General features: G+C 34.2%; 1 protein-coding gene across 1 annotated transcript in view; it reads right to left on the bottom strand.

The window, feature by feature from the left end:
• LOC117178443 (midasin) overlaps positions 1 to 12,293 on the bottom strand; it is a 34,023-nt gene that overhangs the window by 5,538 nt on the left and 16,192 nt on the right. Inside the window, exons 4-5 of the mRNA XM_033369869.1 lie at positions 9,718 to 10,856; positions 344 to 7,017 (exon numbers count right to left, since the gene is read on the bottom strand). Of these exons, the coding sequence (XP_033225760.1) occupies positions 344 to 7,017; positions 9,718 to 10,856 (7,813 nt within the window). The remainder of the gene's footprint in view (positions 1 to 343; positions 7,018 to 9,717; positions 10,857 to 12,293) is intronic.

The following is a 12,293-nucleotide window of genomic DNA, read 5'->3' as shown; positions in this document are numbered from 1 at the left end:
TTATTTATAAAAAAAGTTCTTAGGTTTAAAAAAACATTCAGTGAACTGAAAAAGTGAGGTCGGTAATATAGGTATTTAGCTGTGTCACATGCCCTTAAGAGGACAATGCTAAAAAAGTTAAATAACAATAACGACGCAAAAAATGAAAATTTTTCAAAAAGGTTTTAGGGCCATTTTATTTATGTGAAACTCTAACTTATCACGCATTCCCGAAGAAAAATCACAACCCATCAAAAAGAAGTAGCCCACTTGACAAATTTTGACACATATGGCATGAGTAATTTAAGAATAAAAGGTAAGAAAATTAACAACAAAATAAGTAAAAGAACAATAGAAAACTAACCTTGCTCCGCTTTCCTGTGTGAAAACTTCCTCAAGAGGATGAAGAACATTAATACTTTCTCCAAAGCTAATTACACCAAGTTGACCAGCTTCCAAGTACATCATAGCTTTGCTTATTAAAGAAAGGGACTCAAACGCTATTTCCTTTGAATCATTATCGATCATACTACTCGAGTCATCAATCGCTAATACGATCTGATAGTTTCTCTTCGAAGGTTTCGTCCTTCTTAGCCAAATTTTATCTTTTCTAAATTGACTCGCTATATACGGAATAATCTTTCGCATATTAATCCTCTTTCCAGTTCTGTAGTCTCCCTTTAATCGTGAAGCTTGTGTCGGTTCTAAAACCAATCTGAGTTTTTCTGCAAGCTCTCTTGCCGAAGTGTCCGTTATTGTACTTACAGCATTCCATGCTGATAATGCATCCTCCGTTGATGGTTCAGACGTCCAGTGCTGAAGCGCTTGCCTAACTTCATTTCGCTTTTCTTCAAATCGTGTTGAATTAAAAACACTATCACTCAGCAAGTTTGAGATATTCGTGTAGAAAGCGGATTCAATTCCTCTGTCTATCCTCGTTGTGTCCACAGTTTGAATATCAGAGTCCACCTCCATTTGTCCTGTTTCATTCGTTGACTTTGATGATTTACCTTTACTTTTATCCTCGCTGCTTGAAACGTGCTCTGGCTTCTGAATCTGATCTTTTGGCAGACTGTCTTCTTCCACCACTTCATCCTCATGCAGCATATTTGCATCTGCTGGCTCTTCAGTTTCTTCAGTATCAACATCCATCGAAATTTTTGTCGCTTGTTCCTTCACTTGATCTTCTGTAGCTGCATCGATTGCGTAGCGATTGTGACTTTCCTTATTATCAACGTGTCGATACTCCATATCTTCATTAGCCTCTTCATCATCCAGTTGATTCTCACTGTTATCCACATCTTCTGTATCTTGTCGTTCTTGAATGCTTGTCTTTGTTTTCTTCACATGCGGTTCTTGCTCATCCATCAAAGTCGTGTTTCTATTCTCTGTTTCTTTAGGAGACTTTCTCTTCTTCTTTTGGTTTGCTTCAGTATTCTTCTGATCAGTCTGCGCTCCGTCTTGTAAAGAAGCTTCCGTGTTTCCCATGCCTTGATTCGATCTTCCAGTACCGGAATCATTTTGCGATTCTTGAACGTTTTCCTTTCGCAAAAGTTTTTCATCTTTTTCTATACCACTACTAACTTCATCTTGAGTTCCTTCCATACCGACATCTACTTGCATCGCATTGTCAGATGATTTATTAGTATCGTCAAGATCAGGTACAGTTTGTTGATCAACTTCTTCATTTTCTTCAGTAATAGCTTCAGGTTCTTCATTCTTTCCGGGTTCAGTTTGGATTGGAACAGCTTCAACATCTTTGCCAGTAGGTGATTCCTCCTCACTATCAGCATTAGAACCAGTCTCATCGCCTTCATTATTCTCAGCATCTTTAGTTTCATCCTCTTTTTCATCTTTTTCCGTTTCATCTACAGTAGGCAAAACTGGTTCTTTCATATTGTCGATATCAAATGCATCTTCTTGCTGTCCTTGATCCTCTCCACCATCTGCATCATCCAAATTCATGTCATCTGGCAAATCAAGGTCTTCTGGCTCAATCTCTGGTTGCTGTTTTCCGTGGTATGGATCGATCTGATCATCATTAATATCGGGTTCGTTCATTTCTGATATCTCTTCTTTTTCTTCAATATCTCCAGTTTCTTTAGACTCCTCGGGCAATCCTTCATCATTTTCTTTCGCACCCATTGTTTTATCGTCTAGTTCCTCTCCCCTTCCACTTTTACCATCCTCCTTGGCATCATTCTCTTCAACCTCCTCCTCATCTTTACCCCAGATTTCTTCATCTTGCTGATCTGCTCCCTCCTTCGTTTCACCCATTTCCTTATCCAAGTCTCCATCATCATCATCATCATCGCTCTTTTCACTATCGTTCTCTCCTTTCTCAATATCCTGCATTTTACCCTCAAAGTCTTCAGACATGTTAATTCCATTTTCTTCTTCCGCACAATCCTTGTTTTCCGATTCCTTTTCTTCCTGGTCCATAGGCTTTGCCTCTTCTAATTGATCTTCACTCTCGATCCTGTCAGAAACATCCTTAACTCCTTCTTCATTGCTCAATCCCATTCCACCTTTACTTGAGTTTTGCTGGGAACCTTCTTCACCGTCAGCGTCTGCATCCAGATCAAGATTCTTCGGTATGCAAAAACCATTTGTAGCCAAATCGAGAAAAACATTTAACTGCAAGTGCAACATTTTGGATGTTAATCTTAAAGTAGCTACTTGCTCGTTCAAATAAAACTGAACATACAATAAATATTGTTCAAGTAATGGCAAACATTTGACAATTTCCTTGAAATGCAAATTTGCACTTGCACCCTCTAGGTTGTGTATCATCAGAAGTATTTTGTTGAACTTTTCGGAAACATCCTCTAAATTCATCTCTGTGATATTTTTTTTCAAAGAATTAATCAGCATTTCGCTTAAAGAGCTCTTCTTTAGTTGATCTGGTGCTTCATGAGAAGAACTCTTCATGTCTGAATTAACTTTGTTCTTAATTCGAATCACTCTTAACGCAATACAAAGCACTTCCGTCAACATTTCGTCAAATTTAGGTACCATGCTATCACTCGGAATTTGCAGCTCCACCTGACTGCTGACTTTACTTTGAAGATCATCAAACTCCTGTATACTTCTAGATATTTCTTCACTAATGAACTGAACGCTTCTAAGAATCGGGTGGTTTAAACCCTCAGTGATGCCGAATGTCTTTGCAAATTCAGCCAGCGCTAATTTTACGCTCTCCAGCCCTTTGTAACTTTCATGTAAATAGTTTAAATGTCTAGACGTAAAAACTGGAACACAATTCATGCAACCGTTCTCGTTTTCGAAAAGAGTATTCACATTTCGGAAGACGGAATCAAATTGACCAGAGATAACTCGCGCTGATAGAGAGCAATCTTTGATTAGAGAATTCACTTTCTCCCAAGCTGAATCTTCTTTGGTGGCGTTCAGAATAGCCAAGGCGTTTGGTTCTAGGTCGTAGATCTCGTTTTCACCAATATCAGATTGAGATGGACAAGCTTGCAAGTAAAGCTGCAACTGTTCCAAGCATGGTTGCAAAATCACCAACAATCGCTTCAAATTTTGAGCGTTTTCAAGCAAATTCCACTGCTTAGGAAGATTCAGATCCCCGTCCCCATTTAGTTCCGCCAAGCTTGAGACTTGAGAACGAAGAGCAACAAAGTATTTTATTTTTTCAGTCAGAGTTCTCTTCTGTTGGTTTGCCATTAACATCATATGTGCCGAGTATCCTTTGAATCTCTCAACGTTTAAAGGTCCCAAATCTTCATGCGCTTTCGATAAGGTTTGATTCAAGGCGATAAATTCGGCAACTGCTTTATTATAATAATTCTCACAACCTTTCCACTGGGAGAGTATCCACTTGTCAGCTTCTGAATCAAAGTTTCTCAAGGCTGCGTTGAGGTCCAAGGGAGAGACCATCAAATCTATCACTGTGTTTTCTTTGTTCTTCCATGCTAAAATACCAATTCGATATGAAACGCCCACGTGTGCTATCAGCTTAAAGAAATCAGCTAGAGCCTTTTTCTTCTGTTGCAAAACACTCTTTGCATGTGATACTTGCTTGGGTTTCTCTAAAGTTGTATCAATTTCTATTTTCTTCAAATTGGCACTACGTTCCATGTAATCTTCGATAAATTCCTCAAGCTGCATACGCAATTCCAAATACTGAGAAGTCGAGATCCTATTCTTGAGCTGTATCATCATTTGATGTAGATCATTAGGTTTTAGGATGATTTTGTGCTTTGGGTAGCTTATGTTAAGCTTTTTTGCTGTCTCTACTGAAACTATAAACGTTTCTGGATTGATCGAGTTCTGCTCATTTCTGTCAAAAGCTTTGTTCAAGGTTCCACTAGTTGCTGGTTTCACGAATAAACACGATGTTACATTCTCTCTCAATCCCTTTTCGAGTTCTTTAATGAATTTTAGCAACGTTTTATGAGACTTGGCGATGGTTTCCTTCACTGCCCAGTAACTGATGTCATTCCAACGAGTGATTTTAACGAAATCCTTCAGCTTCTTCTCAATCGGTGCTCTGATGCTGTTAATCTTGGTATTTACTTCGTTCGTAAACTGTTTGTAGTATTTGTAAATATTCCATGTAATTGCCAATACCTCGTCTCTTTCTGAACTTGGATCAAAGAAGAAAGCGTGGCAGTGGAAAGTTAAGAGCAACTCGAGTCTTACATCAAATTCCCCTAGTGGCGATTTCGATATGAAAAAGTGTAGGGTTTCTGCTAACTTTTGAGGAGTGAGCTCATCTTCCTTCGGGAAATCCGGATTATTTTCCAGATTGAGGTAATCAGCTTCACCTTGAATGTAAGATTTATTGATATAAGATTCCAATAAAATGTAGAGCCAGAAACACCACTTTGCACTTTGTAATTTAAACCTTTGGGAAGCTACATTCAAACAATCCTTCCAGAAAGAGAGCTCGAGTCGTCTCCAAGAAACAATCTGTTGAGTGAGGAGATTCATGTGATCGAAAAGACTAACTCCCTTGTGAGCATTTTCTTCCCACTCCTTCATTTTTGTTAATAGAAGTTCTAAACCAATCAAGAATCTTGAAAGTGAAGAAGTGATTGGAAAATGAAGAATTCTTTGTATCACGACGTGGATGAATTTCAGGGTTGGATGGTCGGGCCACTCATGTAAGAAAAAATTCACCCTGTCGAAAATATTTCTCAGCAGTTGTAAACAGGAACTCACTTCGGAGACGTTACTGTCTTTATAAAAATCAAAAGGATTCTTCTGTTTTGTTCCCATTTCTTCTCCCTGACTCACACATCGTGTTATTTCAGTGAGCAAATTTAAGCTGGGATATAGATCTTGTGAGAGTTTTGGACTCAAGGAGATTGAAGCATTTTCTAATAAGAGGCCAACTGTATTGTAGCGCATGACTAATGGTTCGATGTAGTCCAGATTTTCGACTTGAGGAGGTGGTTTTATCCAGTCAGAAGCAGTGCAAGATCTCAAAATACTAGAATACAACTTTTGAACTAACTGGATCTCTTCGCTTGAAATATGACTACATTTGCGGTCACTTACAACAGTTTTGGTTTCTTCGGTGTCCATAAGATCGGAATCAATTTCTAAATCATTAAAATCTTCACTGCCATAAGTAGGGAAATAGTTCTTCAGTTCTTGCTTGATTTCTTCTTCCTCGATCAACTGTTCGCCATGTATTTGAGCTTTGTTTTTGTACATACTTTCTTCCTCGGCTTTTCGCTTTAGAACTTCTTGTTGTTGCTTCTTCCAAATTAAAATAATTTGGTGCATCAAGTCGCTCAATTGATGCCACAAAGGTTTCGAGAGTCTTCCATTTAGCAATATATGATTGTGCAATTCGTGTAAACCAGAGAGAGTTATTTTTAATTGTTCCTCAGAGATGTCAAACGCGTTATCTGTTGCTAAATTTTTATTTATAAGTTCTCTGGTAGATTTGGACGTGCAGTTGTTCACTAGTTGAAGTAAACTTAATTGGTTGGGACCAATAGTAGGATATGAGACCAATTTTTCAATTAATCCTTCGACAGTAAAGTCTTGATAACTAGTTGTCGCTATGGAAATAAATTTTTCTAGTTCATTAACCAACATACAAATTCCGCGCCTCATGTCAGACAAGGCCGCAAATGCTGGTAAAACAAGATCTGGATATGATGGCAAAAATCGAATTTCAACCCGATCCATGAATTGGCTCAAAGACTCTTGCCACGTTTCCGCTTTGCGAACAACACTTTCTGCTTGTTTAATATCCTGATTCTTGTTCTGAACAAAAGCTTCAGCAGCCGTTGTAATTTCGTAAATGTGACTATGGATTACCTCATAACTACCTAAGGTGTTTCGGAAGTTTTCGAAATCTTTAGCTAGGTTCAAAAATTCGCTGTCAGAAGGTCGAAAAGCCTTTTTGCTTTGCAGTATGTCCCTCTCATTAATAATCTGGTTTACGGTTGCTTCTATTTCTGCGAAACGGGGATGCAAAGTTGTAAGCGATTCGGCATCTCCAAGAAGTCGAGACTGCAAAATACTGGTATAAATGGTTCTTCTGAAATCTCTGATGTCTTCTTCAGCATAGCGAAGTTTTTGCTCTACTTTATACAGAGGATCTATGTATCCAAGAGAGGTAAAAAGTAAAGTTTCAAGATATCCAAGCAAAGTCCAAGCTTCTCCCCTTTGGAGAAGATTAAGCTCAGACTCTGATGAACTTTGTAAATTTTGAAGAAGTTCTTTGAAATTTGTAAGAGGATTCTTTTCTGTCTTTATTAAGTTACCTAATTCACTCTCAAGATTCAGTCTTTCACTTAATGACAGGAACTGATTGGAGCAAGTGAATAAAATCTTTTGATCATTGACCAGAGGGTCAAACTTTTTGGAATTAAGGGAAATGCTATTTTTCCACAATAAAGTTTTAAGCTTTTTGAGTTGAGTAATACGAGCTTCATGCGCGCCGAGGGAAGGCATCGCAAGAATGGATGAGTTCTTTTTGTCTTGGGATTTATTCAACAACAACTCCAATACCAAATTTAATAATTCTGGTTTATGATTGTAGTTTTCCAATTCCTGAAATATAAAAGCAGTGAAGCAGTTCAGTATGACATACATTGATTTTACATAGTATAAACAAGTAGATTTTTGGAATCTTTATTGGCAACTTTGTTTGAAAAAAAAAGCAGATTGTGCTCTACAAAGGCAGATCCAGAGAGGGGCAGTTGGGGCTGTAACCCCCCCCCCCCATGAAATTTAAGAACAAAAATTATCGAACATTTTTATATCAGGTGCATAAATTACTTAAGGTCGCTTAATATCTTTTTTCCACAATTTCGTTCAAGTGCAATTTTTGATCCTAAAGGGGCCTTGCATAAATTACACGAGGTTTTTTCTGGCATTTTAAACAACGTACTCTCGTTTGTAAGGGTAAATAAGCACCCCTCACCCCAAACCCCTTTTAAAAGTAATTGCTGCCGACTAAATTTTTTTCGATCATTTATTTAGGCACAATAGAAAAAAAATGTAAGTAGCTCAACTTTTAAAAAAGTAGTTGCGAATATTCAACTAAAAGAGATGGATTCACAACAGTAAAAATGCATTAGTTCATACTTTAACCAAGGAGGTACTTTTAATTTTTAATAAAAAACAGTTCACCTGAAACAAAAGGACGAATGTTCAACAAAAGACTTGAATCTTTAACAAACAAACAAAATTTGTTAGTAAATAGACACCAAAATATCATCCAGAATGTAGAATTTTCAAGTAAAAAAGACCAAGAAGATTAATTTTGCTATTAAAAAAGACGAATTATCAATCAAATATATAAAGTTTCAATCAATGATTTGAATTCTCCAATAAGAACATTTTTTTGTATATCAAAGACGATTTACTCACAAAATAAATCAATTTGTAACCAAATAGTTGAATTTTCAACAAATAAAATTGAATAATTGAATTTACATATAAAAAAATTAATTTTCATTTAAAAAAAACTAATGTTTTACAAAGCAGTTGAATTTTCTATACAAAAAATTTGAATTTTCTAGCCGAAGAAATTAAGTTTAAACACAAAAGGTAATTTTAAATCAAATAGTTAAATCTTAATTTTAAAAACATTAGTTTTAAACCCAAAAAAATTAATATTCAAGAAAATACATACATTTTTAGTCGTTAAGTTCAATTTTTCACCAAAAAGATTATTTTGTTATAAAAAAATGATTTTCTAACCAAATAAATCAATTTGTAACAAAATAGTTAAATTTTCATTTTAAAAAACTAATTTTTATCTAAAAAGGAAGTTTTAACAAAATAGTTCAACTCTCAACCAAAGAGATGAATTTTCTAGAAAAATTATGAATCTTCAACCAAAAAATGAAGTTTTGAGATAATAATTGAACATTCAATCAAGAAGTTGAATTTTCAAACTAAAAAGATGAATTTTTAATATATAATATAATGTTTAATATTTCAACCAAAAAAATTAATTTTGGTTAAAAATACAATTAAATTTTCAAACCAAAAGACGAATTTTCCACAAAAAACTTTATTTTCACTCGAAAATATGAGTTTTCAACAATAACATTGAATTTTCTACCAAAAAGTTGAATTTTCTTCCAAATTTTTGAATTTTTAAGTCAAAAAGACGAATTTTCTACCAAAACATGTTTTCGTAAAAAAAATGAAATTTTAATAAGGTAGTTTAACTTTCAACCAAAGGAGTTAAATCTGCAACCTAATGAAATTAATTTTGAACCAAAAATTTACCCCATTTAAAGAAGTTTACGCAATTTATACACGTATCCAAATATGCATGTGCTTCAGGGTTTTTCATGAATGTGAACACTATAATAGTAAAATATAAATAAATTTGAATTGATCTCCTAATTATATTCCATTTTAAAAGTTCTTTTAAAATGTTAGGATAGTCCCCGCCCCCTCCCCAACACATACATTCGTTTAAGAAAATTCACAATCGCCCCCTTTGACAAATGTTCTGGATCCGCCCTTGGTGCTCTGTCCATAGTTTAATCAAAGATATTAGTTTAATTAACAGGTTCTCCATTCGGAATGGTTAAACTGCGATGCACCACCTGGGGGCAAAAATCCGAACTAGAAAAACAGGTACCATTTTAAAGATGCATTTTAATTGGTGCATAAAAGTGTTTTAACGGTTTTTTTTTTGTGGAGTTTAAAGTATTTACTGGATAATAAAAATAAGTCCCTACCAGAAACAAAGGGTTTTAGATGAAATTAATGTCTTAAACAGTGAAAAAACAATATGATCTAAAAGGCAGGTTAGAATTCGTATTTCAATTCCAATCGTCTATCATTCGCATTCTTTGCATAATCTGGATAAAATATGTCGCTACATACAGTAATTAAAGTTTGTTTCAACTTACAATGTATTGAAATTTATATGAAATAGTGAAATAATTGTCTCTTTTTTTTAAACGTATTTGACAAAAATGTGTTTTTTCACTGTATAAGATGGAAATTCTATCTAAAACAATATGTTTTTGATGATTTGTTTGCAGTATTCAATCACTGTCGTATACTTCACAAAACCATCGTAAAAACACTTTTATGCCAAAAATGAAATACACCTTTAAAATTTTACCTACTCTTTCTAGTCCCCATTTTCGGCATTAGATGGCGAAATGGTAGACCACCAACCCAATAAAGATCTAAAGATTTTCAGAGTCGCAGAACAAATCGCGAACTGGATAAAATTAGAATTAATTGCTAGATAATCGAATACAATGGTTTAAATACCTGAGTGTTGACGATAGAAGAGGAAATTTCTAAATGCTTCTCAGGTTCTCCTTCCCAGTGTGATATTCTTTTGTAATCATTGATAGCACAAGACCTTCGAGTAATCTTTGCCAGCAAATAGGTTAAGGCTGGAACTAAACGGCTTATTTTCTCTGGATCCTCGTTTCTAACAAGAATAGCATTGGATATCGCCAATATCTCTATTGGTATGCTTGGAATTTCAGCCCACTTTTGCCAGAATTGTGTTGTAAGATTTACATTTTCACTACCTTCGTACACTTTTTCCACTGTTACTCTTTCAACTCTGGAAATTAGCAAGCGGAACATGTACTCGTAAAAAGGCCACAATTGAAGATTGGTTGAAAGTGCTGCTAATTCTGTCTGGTTCAATAACTGCAATGGATTCGTTTCTTCCTCCGTCGGAATCGCATATTCTAAATTCAAACGATTTTGCACACAGAACTCCTCTGCATTCGAAAGATTCTGATCGACTCCTTCTTCGAATGAGTTAGTTGTGAAAAACGTATACCAAAGAGAAACTAATTCGCGTCGAACATTCAACCCTTCAGCAGACAATAAAGCTACCAAATGTTTTTCGAAGTCTTCTTGTTGACCGCGATTTTTCCAAGGCAGTAGATAATGCGATAATTTTGCCAATTGTGAAAATGAGCCTGCAATAAGTTTCGAAGGATGTGGCAGTGGCAGACACATGGCAGCTTTAACTTTTTTGGATACCTTGACGACCGGGTCGTACAGAGAAAATAAGCTTTTCTTGATATCATCTATCATCCGGAACAAAATTTCGAGCTCAATTTTACCATTTTTACTCAATCCAGTGAACATTGTAACGAAGATTCTTATAAACTTGACTACCCACTTGTAATTCACTTTCAATAGTAAATTGATTTCACTGAGATTATTTGAACTTGCTTCTAAGTTTTCAGTTTTCAAAAGTAGATTTCCTAGATCTGAGTATCTTTTGTACCATTTCAAGTTGCGTCTCAGTTTTACATAATCTGGTGCTTCTAGAAGAAGGGATTCTTCTCTGAGCATTGAGTCTATACATTTTCGAACTTGATTCGTGAAGGCAGTGAAACACGTTATAAGTGGATGATCCTTGAAAAGGGGTGTCACAGTCCCTGAAGTTAGAAAAAAAATGGTCTTAAAGTTGTAAAACCATAGATTTAGGAGAAAAATTCTAAGATCAACATTTCTTATATACTCTCTTCTTCTAATGCTTTATAATCAGGGTGTCTACTCAAATCCAGGAAAGAAATTTCCTGACAATTCCAGGTCGACTCAGAATCGGCTCAGAACATGTTTACAGTTTCGCAAATAATGTTTTTTGTTCAGTTTCTAGGGATGCACATAATATGTATAATTTAAAAAGCTTTGCCAAATTTTATTACAAAATATTTGCACCCTCGACTAATTAATAATTAAAGAACACTAAAAACATAATTACTTATTTCTGGAATTTTTCCATGAAGTCCATGAGTTAAAATAATAATTAAAAACAATTCTTCATTTTAAAGTCTAAAATATTGCATTTTTAACAAGATAGATGAATTTTTAACCATCTAATTGAATTTTTCACCAAAAAGATTAATTTTCTTTCAAAGAAGACGATTTTTTCAGTAAAATGTATAAATTCTCATAAAGATTATTATTTTATAAATAAATAGTTCAATTTTTTTAAAAGAAGGGTCAGTTTTCAACCAAACATGGAACAGTTAAATTTTCAGTCAAAAATATTATTTTTCCATTAAAACAAAACAAAATTTGTTAACGAAAGTGATACACTTTTATCTAGAATGATGAATCTTCAACTGGAATAGACGAAACTTGAACAAAAAAGCAAACAAAGAATGTTCAGCAAAAGAGTTTAAATCTCAACCAAGTTGTGTTGTTTTCAGCAAAAACAAATTTTAACTATAAGATTAATTTTCTACCACAAAATACAGTTTTTCACAAAATACATGAATTTTCAATGGACTACTTAAATTTTCAAATAAGAAAAACAAATTTACAGATATATAGGTAATTGAATTGTAAGCGAAAAAGGTCAATTCTAAACTAAAACAATGAATCTTTAACTGGAATAGTTGAGTTTTCAAATAAAAAGCAAATTTTCACACAAGAAAAAAATGCATTTTAAACCTAGAAAATTAATTTCTATAAAAAAGCACAAACTTTTAACAAAATGCATAACTTTTCAACTAAAGATGGTAAATTTTCAAACAAAAATTTAGTAGATAAATTTTCAGTTAAAGAGAACAAGATTCAAAGAAAAAAACTAATTTTTAGAAAATTAGTTACATTTTCAAACAAAGTAATGAATTTTCATCTAAAATGATGAATCTTAAACAACAACAAAATCATTTTTACCACAATTCTTTAACTTTCAACCAAGTAATTAAATTTTCCTTCCCAAAGAGATAAATTATGAAGGAAAGATGTAGTAGTTAATAGTTCAACTAAAAATACAAGTTTTCAATATTAGTGGAATTTTTCACTAAGAAAGATTTTTCAGTCAAGAAAGATAAAAAATTGCAAACAAACTGCTGAATTTTCAA

Source organism: Belonocnema kinseyi, chromosome 8 (genome assembly GCF_010883055.1).
Source record: "Belonocnema kinseyi isolate 2016_QV_RU_SX_M_011 chromosome 8, B_treatae_v1, whole genome shotgun sequence".
NCBI classification, from domain to species: domain Eukaryota; kingdom Metazoa; phylum Arthropoda; class Insecta; order Hymenoptera; family Cynipidae; genus Belonocnema; species Belonocnema kinseyi.
Note: the sequence above shows the minus strand (reverse complement) of the source record. Positions and strands in the feature narration are given on the sequence as shown.